The following is a 19,841-nucleotide window of genomic DNA, read 5'->3' as shown; positions in this document are numbered from 1 at the left end:
AATTTTTCTTGATTGTCCTTATCTGGCTTTGGTTATCAGGATAGTCCTGGCCTCATAAAAAGAGTTTTGGAGTGTTCCCTCCAATTCAATTTTTTGGAATAGTTTGAGAAGGATTGGCATTAATTTTTTAACTGGTAGAATTCACCAGCAAAACCATCTGATCCTGGGCTTTTTTGTGTTGGGAGGTTTTTGATTACTGATTGAATCTTCTTGTTATTGGTCTAGTCAGATTTTCTGTTTCTTCCTGATTCAGTCTTGGTTGGTTGTATGTTTCTAGGAATTTATCCATTTCTTCTCTGTTGTTCAATTTGTTGGTATACAAGTGTTCATTGTAATGTCTTATGATGCTATGTATTTCTGTGTTATCAGTTGTGATATTGCCTCTTTCATTTCTGATTGTATTCTCTTATTCTTAATTAGTCTAGCTAAAGTTTTGTTAATTTTGTTTTTAAAGAAAACAGCTCTTGGTTTTGAATCTTTTATATTTTTGCTCTGATCTCTATTTCCTTTATTTCCCCTCTGATCTGTTATTTCCTTCCTTCTGCTTACCTTGGCTTAGTTTGTTCTTCTTTTTCTAGTGCCTTGAGGTGTAAAGTTAGGTTGTTTATTTGGGATCTTTCTTTGTTTATAAATGCATTTATCACTATAAACTTCCCTTTATGAACTGCTTTTGCAACATCCCATTGGTTTTGGTATGTTTTGTTTCCACTTGCATTTGTTTCAAGATATTTCTTGATTTCCCTTTTGATTGATTTCTTTTTTGACCCATTAGTTGTTCAGGAGTGTGTAGTTTATATCTTGTTTATACCAGACATACCGTTAAGTGAAGAAAGCAAAAGAAACAAAAACAAAAACAACAAAAAAACCCCCACCAAAATGCTAATTTATGCAAAAGAAATAATACAGGAAGGATTAAACCAGAAGCTAGAGACTGGTTATCCGTAGAGGGCTGGTGGGAAAAGTCAGGGAGGGGGATGGGGTAGCAGGGGTGAGAAGAGAGTGACATTACTGTATCTTTTGTATAGCTCTCTTAGAACATAATAATGTTTCAGATACCATTCACTTATCTCCCCCCAAATAAATTAAAACCAACTAGTATGAGGTGGAGTACCTGAAATGAAATAAAAGCCAACAAGAGATCCTAACTATATTATATTGAATAACATAACACTGAAGGTGGTTGGGAACATAAAATAACCATGGAAAACACTGTCCTCACTGGATAATGTAAGGCCAGAGGGAAAAAGAACTACACAAATGCTCTAATCTGGTCAATAAATGTGTTTCTCACGCAGGTGTGGACTGGCAATTTTTTTTTTTTTTCCCATGCCATACATCATGAAGGATCCTAGTTCCCCGACCATGGATCAAACCCGTGTCCCCTGCAGTGGAAGCAGAGTTTTAACCACTGGACCACCAGGGAAGTCCCTGGACTGGCAATTCTGCAACTACCTTATGTGTACGCTAGAACTGAACAAGTAAAAAGATTGCACATAATGAGAGCCAGGTTCTTACCTTAGGAGAAAGAATTTACACATAAGGAAAGGTTAAAATGAACCCTGTGATGCTGAATTGAAATCGGAAGTATTACTGTAAGCGCATGTTTTTTCACATACATATGTTTAGATAACTAGCTGCAGAATATGGATGTGTGTCTGTGTGAGTGAGCATACCTATATTTACTTCCTAGCTTTGGTGGCAGAGAGGGCCAAAAAGCAGTGACTCTAGTAGCAATGAGCACATGTAGTGCCAAAATCTTGGCTTCTCAATGCCATTCTCCAATAAATGGAACTAGGAATCCTTGGAGAGGCGGTTGTTCCAGTACCTGGAAAGGGAATGAATATGAGAGTGTTTAACATCTTGCCAGAAAGTAAGGAAATGCTTAAAAAGTGGGGAGGAGCTTTTCCAAGGAACACAGTAGTCTACCTAAAGGAGCTCTTAATGGCCAAAACTGGAATAATTTAAGGAATAAAATAATGATAGTACTAGATTATAACCCATAGAATAAAATAAATATCCATGATTCCATAATTAATATGATCAAATAAATTAGTGGGGAGAAGAGACAGCTCTTCCTTCAGAAGTCCAATTAATAAATGTAGAAGAAAACAGGCAAATACTACAGAAATAGTTGTTCTAAACAAGACGCTATAATTCGTAGGTGAAAGTTTTTGAAAAACCTATGTATAGTTTCAAAGTATCTCCCCAAGATACTTATCAACTACAAAGGGAAAGATAGTAACTTTACAGTGGAGAAACCCAATAGAAACCACTTAACCAAGTGGTCAAGGTCAACATCACCTGTACAAACATATGACATGAACTGCATGATGCATTAAGGATACATCATTTCTGTGAAATTGTTGCCAAAATGCACACTCATTCCAATCATGAGAAAACATCAGACAAATCCACACATCAAGGGATACTATTCGGAGTAACTAACTGATCAGTATTCTTCAAAAGTGTCTTGTCTTTTTGAAGACAAGAAAAGACTGAGGAACTATTACAGAGACATAACAACTAAATGCAATGTGGGATCCTGGATTGGATCCTAGAACAGAGATAGTGGATAAAGTGGTGAAATTCAAATAGGGTATTTAGTTAATAGCACTGTATCAATGTTAATTTCTTGGTTCTGATAGTGGTACTGTGGTTTTGTAAGTGTTAACATTAGGGAAGGCTAAGTGAGGGACGTATGAAACCTACTATTTTTCCAACTTTTCTGTAAGTTAAAAATTAGTTCAAAATAAAGTTTAAAAAAAGGGTGGTGGAGGATAATATGGTGAAACCAGTTAGTATAACTGATTTTTTTCTTCCCCAGCTGCGTTCAGCCGCTTTGGTATACACAGAGCAGGCAGACTGTGTGTAAGACAGTGACTGGAGTCTAGGGCACGTTCTCAAAGCGGGGTAAGCCGCCCTGTTAGTTTGGGTCCTCTAGGAAGCAGACACTGCGGTGGAAGTGGGAATTTACCCCAGCTACGTGCAGTCATGGGCTGGGGCCCACCTCTCACTCGTGGGCTAAGCACGCTCTGCCTGGCAGCACGTGTCCACTCAGCCCCCACGAGCCCCTCCCTGTAGTGTTCCAGGTGCCTATTGGGAACCTCCCCACTCTTGTGTCAGCTGGAAGGAAGACCACCGCCTCCTCAGTTCTACAACCAAGTGGTACTTTGACCCCTTGTGAGAGACTGGACAGGCAGATGGGAGCAGGCAGGAGAAGCCATCCCACTGGCAGAAGACATCACTGAAAAGTCAGTCATTTTCTTGGCTGGTGTCAGTCACAGAATCAACTGAAAAATCATTTTCTTGGCTGGTGTCAGTCACAGAATCAACTGAAAAACAAGACAGAGCCTAGAGGGAGGCAGCACCCATGGGAGCCAACTAGGAAATCGCAATGAATTGATTTTAAGTAGCTGCCGGTGTGATTTTTAGCCACAGGCCTCAACCAGCTTTCAAAACCTGCTAGTAAGAGTCTCACAGTAGTCACCAAGTAAAGCCAGAACAGACATTTAGCTTTTAATTTGACAGCAAGAATCTGCTTAGCTGGGAGATGGCTTAGAAAGTGAATAAGAGGAAGGGAACTCTTTTTGCTGCAAGTTTAAGATAATTTTTCACATCTATCAATCACTTTTGAAAATAAAAATTTTTTTAGTAAATCTGTCTTCTGCCACCCCAGCTAAGTATTATGTACGCATGTTGAGTAAAACAAATTATTTCACCACCTAAACTTGAGGGAGAAATAGACTCGGATGATAGTAAGTGCCGGCAATGCCCCACCCCCACACTTTGGTAGCATATCCTGCAGGAAGCCGCGATCCGAGACTGAATGGGTTTAATGTGTCCACACCAGCATGCACAGAACGGCCAGGCTGGCTGATGCTGGGACTGGATCCCTGGTTGCTTCCTAAAGCGTCCAGGGCCGCCCCAGGAAGAGAGGCCTCGGGAGCCAATACAGGGGAGGCTGGTGGGGTGCCGCCAACAGTTTCCCTGACCACATCTCAAAGCAAGTGAAAGGGACCTGCAGGCGGAAAAGGGGAGGGGAGGGGAAGGAGGAGGGAAAGGGAGGGGAGGGAGAGAGGAAAGGGAAGGGCAAAGAGGATGACTGGTGGCAAACATGACAGAGTCTGGAGTACACAGGAAAAGCCAGTCCATCTTTACTGTAGTGAGTGCAGGATACAAAGAGTTTACAACAACCTCTAACATTTTCTTAACCATTTGATAAAAAGTTCACTATAATATTTATTGTATAATGAAGAAAAAAAACACATTCAGGGAAAAATTGAGATTAACTTATTTTTCTTAAAAGGTTCATCTCAAGGATGGCAACAAAGTCCAGCTTGTGCCGCCAAACGGTTTTACATGATCAAACCGTGTACAGCTTCTTGTGTGAACTGTTGACTACAAACATTTACCAAATACATAAATCTCTTTTAAAAAAGCCATTTTAAATATAGCAAAGCAGTGTCTTCTTGCACAGCAAAGTGAAGAAAGTTTCTACAGAGAAATAAAAGTTTTACATTTGTAAAATCTTTTTCACATTCTAATCATCTAGCTTCTTATGATCCAATGCCAGGAGTTTTCTGGTTCCTTATTTACTATGTATTTCTTGTGCGCATGATGGTTAATACAGAAAATATGTTAATGCTTTATTAGTTGTCCTTACAGTAAAAGGAAATGGTAAAACATATACTGTTCTTTTAGAACAAACCCCTGATTTAGTCTCTAACACAATGGACATAATTAGGGCTCAAAAGATTGATTTTTGATTGGGACCATCTGTAGACGTACAATGGTGACTTTCACTCTCAATGTAGTACCAGGTAGACTGCTGAAGGAAGTACAGCTGCTGGAAACTGTACTTTAACCAGTGCAATTTAAGCTTTTTTTGTTTTTGTCTTTTAGTAATAAAATACTTCATCTGCAGGGATAAAATTTCTTATGATGGTGTCATACAAAACACATGAGTCTAAAAGGGTAGAAAAGTAGGTTCTAAAGTAACACGGTTAGTGTCTTCCCCACTCTGAGCTGGTTTCCACCAGGAGACGTGTATGTTTATGTGTTCGTACATGGGGTCTGGGTGAGGGTGTCTCTGTCAAGTCCATATGCTCTAAGTCACACTGGGTGTATGGGAAAAGGGTTAACAGTCAAATACTCAGTTCCTGAAAACGGAATACATTGTTACTTGGTCAGTGTAATTGAAATACAAACTCCGAGCCTTGCGTAATATTATTTTAGAAAACAGTAGTTGTACTGATTATAAACCTGCATAGAAAGAAAGACTATTGAGATACAGTCAGAAAAGCCATCTCATAAGGCACACAAGAAAATAGACAGTAAATGTGAATGTGTTAACTCCTATCCCATGTACAGCAGAAGTTCATGAACATGCATAAATAACAACCAAAGAAGCACTGAACACTTCCAAAGCTATAAATGGTTTACAAAGTGGTAAGGATTATCCTGGAAATTCAGTGTTGGGAAACTGTCTTCTTTCAACTAGGTGTGACCTCATGAAGAAATGTGCCTGTAAGTAGTTCAGTAAAATAAGTATATTTTAAAGAAAAACCAATCCTTTCTGAACAAGAGCCAAATGTCTAAACTGACGAGAGGAGAAAGCATATTGCCCTCCCTTTTTTGGCCTCTTATCAAAATTTACTACTGAAAATGTCATTAAAAACAGAATTCCATTTTGCAGCTGGGAATGCCACAAGTTTATCCTGTACCTACTACCTATGTGTCAGCCAGGAAGTCTGGCTGATGATTTGTCATAAAGAGCATAGGAGGAAAACGTCACAAGGAACGCAATTTAGGGGGAAAAACCAAAACATAAGTAAAAATTGTAGGTAGCTGCTTAATATTAAGTTTAAAATAGAAAATAGCAGTAATTTTAAACCCTTATTTTGAGTTTCTCAGGAAAGGGAGTATTTAAAAATCGATGATGAAAGACATACAGGACTTTGAATTTTGTTCATGGCACAAGCCCAGGGACCTGCCGAACTTGCTGTTACCACTTAGCTGTCTTCCTGTGAGAGTAAGGCCTTGGTCAGCATCTCAGTTGAGGGCATTAGGATGGCAAGAGTTGTGCCAAGAATCGGCACCATGAGAGGACTGCTCCCCACACTGCAGTGTCATTCGATGCAGAGTGTCTGGCGTGGTAGTATTCTGTAACCAGCTGCATCACTCTATTTTAGAGGGTCAAGGAAAAAAGACCCCTTTCCCCACGAATATTTTTCCCTAATCATTTACCACTTATAAAACCTTTGTGCTCATCAACTATTTTGCCATTTTCTCTAATATTAATTAAATTAGGTCAGCTTTTCTACTATATTTTTTTCCTCACAAAAGGCAAGTTTTAAATAATGCCTTATAAAATCTGTCACAACACATTTTACATTTATGCAGGATGAACTTAACACCAATTTTTTTTGCCACTTTGCTATTTATATACACATATAAAATATATAATGATGCTCAACCCATACAGCACAAAGATTACAATGTAACATCACACATTCACCACCAGTGAGGGGAGAAACCCCTTTATACAATCCTCTGAAAAGACTGGGCCAATAATTAAAATCCAAAGTACAGTATATTTAACAAAATAGTAAATATTAAACAGTGAATACTCTACTTAATAAGGATCTCGCCTTTTCCCCCTAAATTGGCGGCAATCCACAAAAATATACTTTTTAATCTGGTGACCATACAATACATAGGTACTTACATCAAAGGTGATAATATATTTAAGATTCTATATACACAAAGAGTTTGGCTCAACTTTTAATTTACATATAGAATAATAAGTGTTCATGGCTTTTTTTTTCCAAGGTTCTGCTTGCAAGATATTTTTGTTTGTTTTTTTTCCCCCTCTTAAAATAAAACTAGAAAGTTAAAACAAGATAAAGCTATTCTCTAAAAAAAAAGTTACAACATACAGCTTTGGCTTATATAAATAATTCATAGCAGAATGTGTTCAAAAGTAGTGAATATAATTTTATATATAGTCATCAATTCATAAGGGTGTTTTCTTTCATATAAAATATACATGAGCTAAAATCAGTTTCTTTAATTTTTATGATATGAATGTAAAAAGAAACTTCTGACATATTCCAATTATAACTTAATATATTAATTTACTGTTAATGCTCTATATTTCTAGGCTAATATTTTCTGAATATCTCATGCGTGTTTTCTATTCTCTCTCTTTTTTATTAGCTAAAGATCACTTCTTTGACCCAATACATTTTTGCACGTGCAAAACAGTTATGTGTGGGGCTTTTTTTGTTTTGTTTTTTGTTTTTAATATCAACAGCCCTTTCCCATGCACCTCTTTGCAACAGAGACCCATGCCAGGTGGGTAATTAATATAAATGTCATTTTATGTACAGTATTGCTTTCTTGGTTCCTGCTTTTCTACTGCTCTGTTCTACAAAGCATTTTTCTTAAGTAACTACAGTCACCGCACAGTTAAATAAAACAAGTAGGGGCCCTCTAGGTTTCTGCAAGCTAGTGTGGGAGAATTATATATATGGGTACACGTTTCTCTGCAAAAACTGGTTATCTTATGAAACAAGTAGTCCAAGGAAGTGCCAGACTAGACTCTGCCTACAGGGTGCTCTGTTTGCCATGGGACGCACACCTGCAGATCTACAAGAGTTTGCAGGTAAGTGCCTGATTCTGTGTATGCAACACACACCCACACATACACACACTCACACCCACATACATATATATGTAAAGGGATATATATGTATGTATGTACATATAAATATATTTAACTCATGTCCTTATTTACCAACTTAGATATGTAGAGCAGTTCACTGCAGTAACAAAGTACAAACACCAGCCTGGAAGCCTTAGGTCACCCATGTGTCCATCCTCATTCGCTTTACGGAAGGGCTCTCTCTGTCCTCAGTGTTTGGGGGTCGGCCAAGCACAATCGGAGAATGGAAGTCGCTCCGCGGGTCCTCCCGGTCACTGCCATCATAGGAGCTGCTCGAGCTGCTCAGACTGTCCACAGGGGAGCGGCCCATTTCCTGCCGCGGCTGTGGTTGCGGCTGCGGCTGCGGCTGCGGCTGGGGGGGTTGTGACTGTGGAGGCGGCTGCTGCTGGAAGCCTGATGGGGTCATTCGATCCCGGGGAGGTGAAATTGGTTCTGACTTAATGTTGATGTTTTGGTTGGTATTAATGGATAAATTCGAACCCTGAGATAACTGCCCTCCAGCACTGAAGGAAAAAAAAAAGATATGGTAGATGGTTTGTGAGTGCATCTGCATAAATGGAATATTACAGACACCACCTGACTGAAAAGAGTCCAGGGTCTGAAATACTGTCAGAATTCCCCAAGACCAGTTTTGGTGTTTCCTGCAGTGCTTGGCACAGAAAAAAATTATATATCCCTGGTAGAAAAAAAACAAGTACAGTTGAGATTTTTAGTGACTGGTCCTGTTACCCACAGTCTTGGTACTTCTGTAGCTGAAGTATCCAAAACAGTGTCAGTGACTAATGCTGTACATGGACCAAAACGGCAGAGGAACAATATGGCAACTTGAATTCTTCTCCCTCTCTTCCTTTCTGCTGCTTCTGTGACAGGCACAACATGTCACCTACTCTCACAGCAGCTCTCAGAAGTCAGTCATGTCACCCTATTTTCCAGATGAGGAAAGAGTCTCAGAAAGGCTAAGTGACTTGCTCAGAGTAGGACACAGTAGAGTGTATACAGGCTTTTCCCCCAGTCTGAGCACCAAGCCTTTTCCACTTGCCTTTGCATGGCTATTTTTAGTGTGTTCATTTAGGATGCTCTGCAAAGGCCCGAGGGCCAAACACCTGTGTAGGCAAAGAAATTTCCCTCAGATACTCTGCGCCTTTCTCCATGACACAATTCCCAAGACGACTGATAACAGTATGCATTGTGGAGCTATTTCAGGATGCAGGGAAGCTCTCTGGGGATTTTCAGGGCAGGAGGCCAGGAGGCTGGGTGTCCTGAGCAGGGGCGAGGCGGCCAACCCTCGTGGAGGCCACGTGGGCCTGCTATGCTGTCCCCTCTTCTAGGATGTTCTCCTCTAGCTGCTCTGTGGGCTGACTATTCTGTTCTACTGAAGCACCATTCCTTCTCCTGCTGGTGATGCCTGGTCCTACCTGGGCACCACTGTAAACCCTTTTCAGTTATATCCCCACACGCTATCCATAAGGAACATTCTCTTTTGTGAACCCTTCTTGGTGAGGTATACAGTGTATGCAGCGGGCTGGGATCAACCACGTGAATCCTTTGTAGCTTGATTCATACATAAGATACCCAAGCCCTACCACTCCTCCCCTACGATCCAGGGAGAAAAAGCAAAGGGCACAGCTCATTTTCTTCTTCTCTTTGTCTGTTGATGTTAACCAAGGCAAAAATAGAGAAGGGTGGTAGGTAGGCCGGAATACCTTCAGGCTGCCTTTCTTCAAACAGTGGAATGAGACAGAGGTTGGGAAATAGGGGTACAGATTTGGGGAAAATTTCTAGTTACTCACACGAGAGAGCTGAGGGCTGCTTGTCCTAAATGGTGCTGCTGCCAGGCTGACACCTGTCCCAGAGACAGCATTCCTGGGGAGTTGAAGCCCTGCAGGGCCGACAGGTCTGCACTAGTCAGTGAGTAATCTAAAAAAGAAGGAAATGTTGCTTGTGTGTGTAATTAAAAGGACCATGCAAAATCTGTTTTTCAAATAGTTGCTTCAAAAGTTTTCTTAGGTTGAGAGAAGCCAGGTACTTCATAATATCAAACAACGCACTTATGGGTCTAAAACCCACAAAAAATTCTTTTGGGAGGTTTATAGGACCTAGCTGTATTCAGTTGTCTGGGATTATTTCAATAAAAAAGGTTTCAATTTTGTACTAAATATTTATAGTTTATTATTTTTCAAAAAGTTGAGATACTTCTTCCGGACTTGTAAATAGAAATAATAAAAATGCCATCACTAAAGGATGTTCCTATACAATTGTTATTTTAAATAAATATGCCCACTGCTACCCTCCTGAACAAAGAGAAACACTCCAGCTCACCCTGACTCCACCTAAATCAGCAAGTCTCATATTCTTGAAGTACAGGGGGAGCAGGAAAGACTCAGGACCCCTTCTCATGGGGTGCCAAGCTTAGTGACATAGACAGTATTTACATTATCACACAATTAAATAACTGCATTTGTTCGAAGTACAGGAACTGCCAAAGATCCCTGATTGCATGCAAAATGAAAGTTCATCAAAAAACTGTTACAAGACATAATATACATGAATGCTTCAGTCATAATCATTGTGACCAAGACTTAGGATGTTAGTTATCAGACTTAGGATGTTAGTTATCATTCACACGTAGAGTTATTTCAGTTCATCATTAACGCTTGTCTTTTCCAGTTAGTTCTAAAGAGAGGAGGCAAAAACTCTTCTAACTTCTTTTTCATGTCTCAAGAGAGGTGTTTAAAGAAATTGGTCTTCCTAGTGAATTAGCATTTTAAAAAAAGAAACTGAGTTGAAACAGCATAGCTCTGCTTAGGATATTTTCTCATTCAGTGTTCTCTAAGATTGCCTCGTCCCTCCCCACAGAAGCTGGGGTGGGGGTCCATCACACTGTGCCTTCCACAGTGCCTCCAAGTCCTTCCAACTACTTACTTGACATGTCTACTTGTATGTCTCTCCAGACACCTCAAATCTGACATGACTCCACTGGACTCATCATTTCCTCCAAACCTGCTTCTCTTTAGTAAATGGAACCAACTTCCGCATGACTGTTCGTGCCAGAAACCTGTGGGTGTTATCCTTGGTACTTATTTCCACCACCAACCATCATGTCTGGTTGACTCTAGCTACTGCCTCTCAAGCCTGCCCATTTCACCATCTCCACTGCCACCACCCTAGTTCACGCCATCAGTATCCATTACTTGGACCATCACAGTAGCCTCTTGTGTGGTGTCCTTGAATTCACTTTTGCCCCATGCACACTGTAGCCAGGTGATCTCAAAAAACAAATATGGTCATGATACCTCTCTGCTTAAAACCTTTCTATGGCTTCCCAATGCTCTCAATGCTTCTCATGTCCAAAGTCCTCAACAAGGCCTATGCATCCCTACTTACCTCTGTAGTTTCAACTCTACAGCCGTCCCCATCCCTCCAGCCACGCTCCTGCTGCCTCCCAGCCTTGGTACACAGTACTCCCTCTTCCCGGAACACTCTCCCTACTCTGCCTGGCTGAGTCAGGCGTGCTCCTTCAGGTTGAAGCTTCAGTGCAGCCCTTAACACGGCAGTAATAAATTATTCCTAGAGCTGTTTGTCCTGTGTCTTTTCCTCTGATAGACCCTACATTCCACTGTTAACCATGCACTCTTGTATTTCCAGTGCCCGGCACAGTGCTTGTCACACAGTACGTGTTCAATAAATATGTGCTGAATGGATCCATGAATGAGCGGAGAAGCTGGGAGCGATCTTATGGATGGGCATGAGGAAGCAAGCGTCTATATGATTCCTCCACACAGAACTATTGTACTCTTTGAAATGTTGCTCATTTATTCATCCCTGTACTGACTGACTGGCATGTGTTTGACACGTGCCACACATACAACGTAGCTGATATACTAACGAAAGACAAAACATGGATGCATGTTTTAAAAAGGCAAATAGATAAATATGTTAAAGATAACGTGGTAACATTAAACAGAATAGGTGCTCTGAGAGAGAGCAAAGACTATGTAGTTAAAGAAGGAGTGAGATTGATGCTAAGTGATGGACAGTTTTGACAGAACCTGACTCCATTTTTATGTTTTGGTAATTCCTTCTGGACTTAAAAAAAAAAGATTCTTTAAATCCAATGGCATTTCTAAAAACAAATACAGGGGGATATCTAAGTTGAATATTGGAAAAACCTGTCATGAAATGCTCAGTAAACTGTAATCTAATGTTGACACCCAGCTCAAGCCCCATCTCCTCAGCCAACACTCCTCTGAACATTCTAGCTCACAGATTTCCTTCTTTCCTCACCTTCTAGAGATCAGAGTATCAACTGGTAACCTCAACAACTCAGGACTTCCCCGCCATAGTTACCAACTTAGGTATGTCCTGTCTCCTTTTCCAGAATAAACTTGGGAGAAAATATATGTCCCTAGAATAGTGTTGCTCATATAGCTGGTGATCAGGACAATGAAACAGAATTTCTATGAATGCATAATCCCTGGCTTTACTCTAGATTTAGCTGATGGATTTGGACATTTTTTTTCATATTGATTGTTGGAAAAGGTAGCAGACACTTTCTAAGAGGCTTTCTTTTTCAACAAAACCTTTTAAAGTTATTTCTGTTTTAAAAGAACTACTTGGAATTAAAGCAGCAATCAAATGTATTGATGGCTCTGCACCCCTCTGGGAGCTCCAGAGAGCAGGGTGAAAGCACCGTGCTACAGCATTTACCCTGAAGTCTAAAATTAGATGATTTTTATTAGTCTCCTTATTAGAATCACAAAAGAATAAATTCTCTGCACCGTAGTCTCTGAAAAACTGGCAAGGTATTTTTAACTATTTCCCTCTTTCCTTCTTTTGAAGCATCAGGTGTTTGGCTCAGCTGGTGAGAAAGTGAAGCCCCATGTGTCCTCTGCCGCTCCCTATAATGGCACATCTAGAGAAACCTGTGCACGTTGGGTTCTCCACACAGCCTGCGTGGCTGAAAGCACCCCTTCAGTCACTGCAGCATTCTTAAATTTGCTTAATATATCCTCCAAATAGGGTATTTGGGAGTGAAATGTCTAAATAAACATGAATGAGTGAAAAGCTCCCCTCAGAGGTGACGAGTGACAGACTCTGAGGAGAAACAAGAAAGCTCCTGGTCTTGCCCCTCAGGCACAAACAGCGGAAACCAAACGGGCTGTCACACGGAGGAAAACACGACCTGCTGGCACAGCCACCCAGCTCCACCTCCCCGAGCCCTGAGGTCCAAAGGGACTCAGTCTTTCCCAAGGTAGGTTGACACAGCATACAGAAAAACACCTTATTTCAAAGCCTGGAATAGTGAGATGCTGTTTAACAAGAACTATATAGAAAATGCTGAGCCTTTTGCTCCGCTTGCTGCATACCATAATTTTGATAACAGCTAGTTGTTTCTTCGTCAGGGGTAAGTAAAAGTTCATGCTGGGAAATCTTTCTACAATCAATGTGTATTTTCTAATTTTTTTCAAAGTAGCATGTGTTTCTTTAACATATCCAAATGTGAATCTAAGAAACTGGAAATAATTTATTTCAATAAATATACTTTTTAAGAATCATAAAAGCACATGTTGAGCACAAAACAAAGAAATAAAACCCACAAAAGGCAACAGAGTAGGCTTACCAGTGTTGTAGGCGGTCGGCATTGCTGAGTACACCAGGCCCTGCGGAGGCAGGCTAGGGGTTGTCACAGACACCACGGGGGTAGCTAGGGGCTGAGTGGCTTGAGAACTGCTTATCCTCTGGGTATTCTGTGAGAGAGAAGAAAAAAGTAAAAGTGTTATTCTGTGAGTATTTATACTCAAACTTAATATTTTAAAAATAACATTCAATTTAAAAGTGACATTTTTCACAGTTTCATGATGTGAATGTCATTATTCCCTGAAGCGGTGATCATGTGAAAACGTTAAAAATACTAATGAGAATAGCTAAATATTTAATTTTAAAGGATGTATTTTACATTAATTATTCAGTTTCCCCTAGAGTCTTTTTCATAGAGTTTATTGATGTCAGAGATATACCCTTAAAAAAGAAAACTGCATTAGGACTGATAACACTTATGTGTTAGCATAAATGAGGACTTGATGACACTATAAAGACAGCCAAACTACCCTAAATAAAATATGTGTAGATTTTAAATACCCGAGGATAGCAAGGTCATTTGTATATATAGAGGTTATAAGTCCATGAGCATATAGGGATCAAAGTTACTTTTTGCAGCATTTACATATTAACAAGGTTTTAAGTCATGGCTTACTAAAGTGCAGCTTGTATTCATATTTCCTTCCCTGTGATCCTGCAGTTGACACACACACATATATATATATGTACATGTATATGTATGTATATATTTAGATATAGATTTTTTAAGACTTTTAAAAGAGCAGTTTTAGGTTCACGGCAAAATTGAAGGAAAGGTACAGAGATTTACCATATACTCCCTGCCCCCATACATGCAGAGCCTCTCCCATCATCCACATCATCCAACATTGACCTGTTTTTTAACGGCAGATTCAGACACAGTCTCCTGACTCTTATGAGAGGAGAAGCTTTGAGTAGAGAGCTCTTGAATAAAGTACTTTTGACAGGGCTGTATGAGAAATGGTAAATGCTTGCCAACTGACAGCATCTACATAGTATCCTATCTACAGTGGGAATGAAAAAAGAAATCAACTATTAAATAATCAAGTCAGTTTAAGATAGTCACCATTCTCTATGTGTAGGGGTATGACAGGGCAGTTTCTCATGACACTGCCTTAAGCGAACACTTTCTAAAACTGAGGATCAGAGGAACAGGACAGACTCCAAGTTCCATGTGGTTAGAACACAAGAAGGCTAAAGCATAACTCCAGGGTTATTTTTTTCTAACTGAAGAAATTACAGCCTGATAACTGACATTTGGGGTACTAAGCCATATGAATAAAAGTATAATTCAGTGCCCTTGAGGTTATAAAGAGTCAGGATGTGATTCAGTTTTCTCTAACACCATTTCAAAGGGTAATCAGATAAAGGCATTTGGTTAGATCTAGATATTTGAACTTTTGATCATTTAATAAGGATCCAGATCTCATTTTATTTCTTTTTAGTTTGTATTTTCTATCCAATCTTAAGTTAGAGGATGTTGGAAAGACCATTCAGGTTATACTGCCCTGGATCTTGTCCCAGATTCACTAATTCCTAAGCACTGGGAAAATCATTTAACCTCTCCAAACCTCTTCAGTTATAAAGTGGGGAAGATAGTGATCATTGTGCTGCCTGCCTTGTAGTACTACTGTGAGAATCTAGTAAGGTAATAGATGGGAAATGCTTTGAGACAACTGAAGTACTACAGGAAGATAGTACCCTTAAATTATTGCTCTAAGAAACCCTCTGGCCCAAGACTTCTACATAACTCGTATATATAAAAAAAAAAGGTAAATATATTTATTCCTTCTGATCCATAGCTATTCCCCTGGAGCTGTCATGAAGTAGAGTTATTCTAGAATTGCAAGGCTTCTAAAGGAATCTCTGTAGCCTGGTTCTAAAGGAGGCTTTAGTGTAGGCTCCAGGGCACTTGTCTTTATTTCACTTGGGGTCAGAGCCATTCACGATTATATTTTAGAGTTCAAGCCAATTTATACAACTTTCCAAATTCTAATAATTGTGTGTCTGATTATATTTTGGTCTGACACATAAAGCTCTGCATTTTAAATTAAGTTTTAGAGTCTGAATTATCTTAAGTTTTAGAAATGTGAATGACTGTTTACAGTTTTTGGTTATATATTTGTTTCTTAATTACAAGTATTTATTTTTATGATTGCTAGATTTTACAGTCTTCAAATACTTAGAAATTTACCTTTGAGATTCTGTTATTGAGGGTATACTTTAAGGAATGTGGAAAGGAATACATTTTTGTCTCAGCATCAAGTTAAAAATTTTAATGAATTTTTGAGACAGAGATCTACTTTGGATTTAATTTGTTCTCACAGATTTGGTCACTGAAACTTCAAGAGTCAAATACTAGGTGAAAAATAAAGTGCAACATGGTTTGGTCTAGCTTTATCCATGCCATAGCTTCACCTCCATGGAAATCTACTGATGTGACCTCAAGATGGGGCGGTGGGATGGGGTGTGTGTGTGTGTGTGTGTGTGTGTGTGTGTGTGTGTGTGTGTGTGTGTGTGTGTAAAACAGTGACACTCCAATATATTGGTTCTACCCATCAAAGCTCAATGGCACAACCACTAGTGGATTTCCACAACCACTAGAGGGCAACATATTGCTAGATAATTCATAAGTTCACAAGGAAGCATTCATGATAACTTCTTAAGGGTATAAATAGTGAGGTTTAATCTAAGATGAATTATTTTATCTTGAACTATAAACATCCATTTGCTAATCATTACTGTATCATTAAGTATTTCCCCAAAAGATAGTTAAAATCTGCACATGATATAATCCAACAACACAACGAAAGCTGGCTAGTGTATTTTAGTTAACCAATATGAAACCACATCCAAAACTGTGAGAGTGAACACAAAGTTAAAGAACAATCTCTCATTTTAAGGACAGAGCACAGACAACCTTATTTGAAAAGAAACCAACTGTGCAAAACACACCAGCATGCATATATATATATAATAATAAAATGTAAACAAAATGAACAGATGCCTTTCCCCCATGCTTTCATGCAATCTAAACCTCTGTCCATGCTAAAAGCTAAACATTTTCAAGTTTTTATTCCCCTTAAAGTCACCTAATTAGCAGCTGACTGTGAAATCAGAAGATCAGTTCTGTGAGGTTTGAGTTTTAGTTCCCAAAGAAATATATCAACTGAAAGTTATTTTTAGTCAAATTTAATTTCTAGAAAAAAAGCCAATAGAAATCATTTGTTTTGGAAAAAAGGTAACAGCTACTTTTAAGAACAGAATATCTTCTGATAGAAAAAAAAGTAAGTTTGTGTATGTTAAATTAAAGACATTCATTTTAATAAACAGGGAACCCCCTTGTGGTTCAGATCGTCTCCTGCAGGATGAAATAATTCTAACTCTGTGAAAAAAGGTGACCTCACCAAAAATGATGTAATCTTTTTGAAAGAAAGAGAAACACAAGATAGTGTGTTACAATCTGAGGAACTGTGAGGGTGAAGTCATTTTCTAAAAATATATTAATAATTTGGGGAACTATAAAAGGTATTTTGTATCTTTCCTTAAAAAAATTCTTTAATGTGTCTTGTCATCATGGACAGCTATTGTTTATAAAGGCTCTATCCCAAAGTTCCCTAAAAAGTTGTAACAAATAAAATGGGTCAAGATATACAATTATAAGTAGAAAAACCAGACTCTGCAGTACCACTAGGTTGGTCTAGTTATTCAAAATGTTTGGACAGTATTTAATAGCAAGAAAAAAAATATGTGTAACAAAGGGAACATTAGATAAAAACACTGAAGAGAATTAGTACTTTCTACATCTTTTTCAACTCCCTTCAATCAGAAACCCACACTCACCAACTCCAATTCCTCTTCCTCCGACTGCACTCAGCACATAAGAGGGATAAGAGAGTTACTAAGACTGTTGGTACTCGAATATAAAATATTTCTTTAGAAAAACATGTTATCTGAACACTAGCAGTTGTTTGGAAGTCTAAAGAGATGATTATATATGCAGTGAGTACAAACATAAATTATTTACTGTTTCTGTACCTGTAGTTGACTTCAAAAGACTGGAAAGATTCTTTTAAATCCTCTAGGGCCAGGATTTAAAGACATTCCTACCCCAACTTGGTCTGCTCTTATGCTGGCCTCGCCTACACATGGCCATGCTACTGTGACAATATATAAAACGATTTCCTAATCATGAAACTAGTTTCTATTTGGAATCTGGAGAATATTAACTCTATACTTGCATCTAAATCCTCCCATCCCTACCCTACCTGGTCACACATGTCCACTTATCTTATACTAGATTCTGTGCTCCTTGGTGGGCAGAAATTATCTTGTTTTCTTATTTCCCACAGTAACTAGCACACTGTTATGAAACAACAAGAACTCAAACATTTAGTAAGTATAGTTTTAAATAATACAAATTTATATGTTTATCATTTGCAAATACAGTTTTCAAATGAATATAATAATTTCAATGGAGAAAAATCACATATATGAAGAAAATGAGACTGGAGGAGAAATGAACTGATAAATCACATACAGAAAAGATGAATGAAACATATTGCTCCTTTTTTCCCTACACATCTAGAAAGCATTAATATGCTAGAAATAATCTACAATCTAGTTTTTTTATTATTTTACTTGAATAAGTCAAGCTTCTTTGTCAATCTGCTAAAGGTGTCTTTATAATAAGCATCACTGATACATGAAGCCCCAATGTGAAAGCAGACAATGGTGTAAAATAGGAGGGAAGCTCATTATTTACTCTGAAAAACAACTACCTGGCCTATAAACTTCTATTTCAAATGTGGGCAAAATGCTCTTCAACTGTTTTGTTATAGATGTCTTCACACATCTCCAACTGTAAGGCACATCAAAATAATATGGGTGTGTGTATGTACAGTTTTCAATATAACTTAAATGGATAAGGGTGTAAATAGTTTCTGTGGCAAATTTTAAGAATTCCACGGAGATGCTTCATGATCTCTTAAAAAAAAGATCAAGATAACTGACAAGTTGCTAAATGTCAAACTTGTAGTTTGTCCTTAAGTTTTGTAGTTTATTAGTAATTCTTATAAACATATTTCTACACCTTAAGTGAAACTTCCTACAGTTTTTATTTCTGAAGGATAGTGGCAGGTATTCCACATCCAGTTCATGAAAGGTGAGCCAAATGACTATCCTAAATGTCATTTTTTCTCAGCTCCTTTTCTTGGGGGTATACTTCTCCGTTATATATAGGTATGTATTTTTTTTAACATCTTTATTGGAGTATAATTGCTTTACAATGTTGTTAGTTTCTGCTGTATAACAAAGTGAATCAGCTATATGTATATATATATTCCCCCCTCCCTATATATGTATCCCCTCCCTCTTGCATCTCCCTCCCACCCTCCCTATCCCACCCCTCTAGGCGGTCACAAAGCACTGAGCTGATCTCCCTGTGCGTGCGATGCAGCTGCTTCCCACTAGCTATCTATTTTACATCTGGTAGTGTATATCTCTCACTTCGTCCCAGCTTACCCTTACCCCTCCCGGTATCCTCAAGTCCATTCTCTACGTCTGTGTCTTTATTCCTGTCCTGCCCCTAGGTTCGTCAGAACCAAATTTTTTTTTTTTTTTAAGATTCCATACGTGTTAGCATACGGTATTTGTTTTTCTCTTTCTGACTTACTTCAATCTGTATGACAGACTCTAGGTCCATCCACCTCACTACAAATAACTCAATTTCGTTTCTTTTTATGGCTGAGTAATATTCCATTGTATATATGTGCCACATCGTCTTTATCCATTCATCTGTCGATGGAGACTTAGGTTGCTTCCATGTCCTGGCTATTGTAAACAGTGCTGCAATGAACACTGGGGTGCATGTGTCTTTTTGAATTATGCTCTTCTCAGGGTATATGCCCAGTGTGGGATTGCTGGGTCATACGGTAGTTCTATTTTACTTTTTTTAAAGAACCTCCATACTGTTCTCCATAGTGGCTGTATCAACTACATTCCCACCAACAGTGCAAGAGGGTTCCCTTTTCTCCACACCCTCTCCAGCATTTATTGTTTGTAGGTTTTTTGATGATGGCCAATCTGACTGGTGTGGGGTGATACCTCATTGTGGTTTTGAATTGCATTTCTCTGATGATTAGTGATATTGAGCATCCTTTCATGTGTTTGTTGGCAATCTGTATATCTTCTTTGGAGAAATGTCTATTTAGGTCTTCTGCTCATTGGTTGTTTTTTTGATATTGAGCTGCATGACTTGCTTGTACGTTTTGGAGATTAATCCTTTGTTGCTTTGTTTGCAAATATTGCTCCCATTCTGAGGGTGGTCTTTTCATCTTGTTTATGGTTTCCTGTGCTGTGCAAAAGCTTTTAAGTTTCATTAGGTCCCATTTGTTTGTTTTTATTTCCATTTCTCTAGGAGGTGGGTCAAAAAGGATCTTGCTGTGATTTATGTCATAGAGTTTTCTGCCTATGTTTT

At 38.8% G+C, this 19,841-nt stretch overlaps 1 protein-coding gene across 11 annotated transcripts in view; it reads right to left on the bottom strand.

Annotated features, from left to right (window-relative positions):
- Positions 1 to 4,130: 4,130 nt before the first annotated feature.
- The window catches only part of MEF2A (myocyte enhancer factor 2A), a 165,865-nt gene continuing 150,154 nt past the window's right edge, over positions 4,131 to 19,841 (bottom strand). For 8 of the 11 annotated variants that reach the window (XM_036842218.1, XM_036842219.1, XM_036842209.1 and 5 more), the window contains 4 exons: positions 17,207 to 17,230; positions 13,347 to 13,473; positions 9,517 to 9,643; positions 4,131 to 8,229 (listed from right to left, as the gene is read on the bottom strand). In XM_036842218.1, coding sequence (XP_036698113.1) covers positions 7,860 to 8,229; positions 9,517 to 9,643; positions 13,347 to 13,473; positions 17,207 to 17,230 — 648 coding nt within the window. In that variant the 3' untranslated portion in view covers positions 4,131 to 7,859. The remainder of the gene's footprint in view (positions 8,230 to 9,516; positions 9,644 to 13,346; positions 13,474 to 17,206; positions 17,231 to 19,841) is intronic. The other 3 variants (XM_036842220.1, XM_036842217.1, XM_036842216.1) reach the window with 1 other exon arrangement.

Source organism: Balaenoptera musculus, chromosome 2 (genome assembly GCF_009873245.2).
Source record: "Balaenoptera musculus isolate JJ_BM4_2016_0621 chromosome 2, mBalMus1.pri.v3, whole genome shotgun sequence".
Classification (NCBI taxonomy): Eukaryota; Metazoa; Chordata; class Mammalia; order Artiodactyla; family Balaenopteridae; genus Balaenoptera; species Balaenoptera musculus.
The sequence above is the reverse complement of the archived record's forward strand: the minus strand, read 5'-3'. Positions and strand labels throughout refer to the sequence as shown.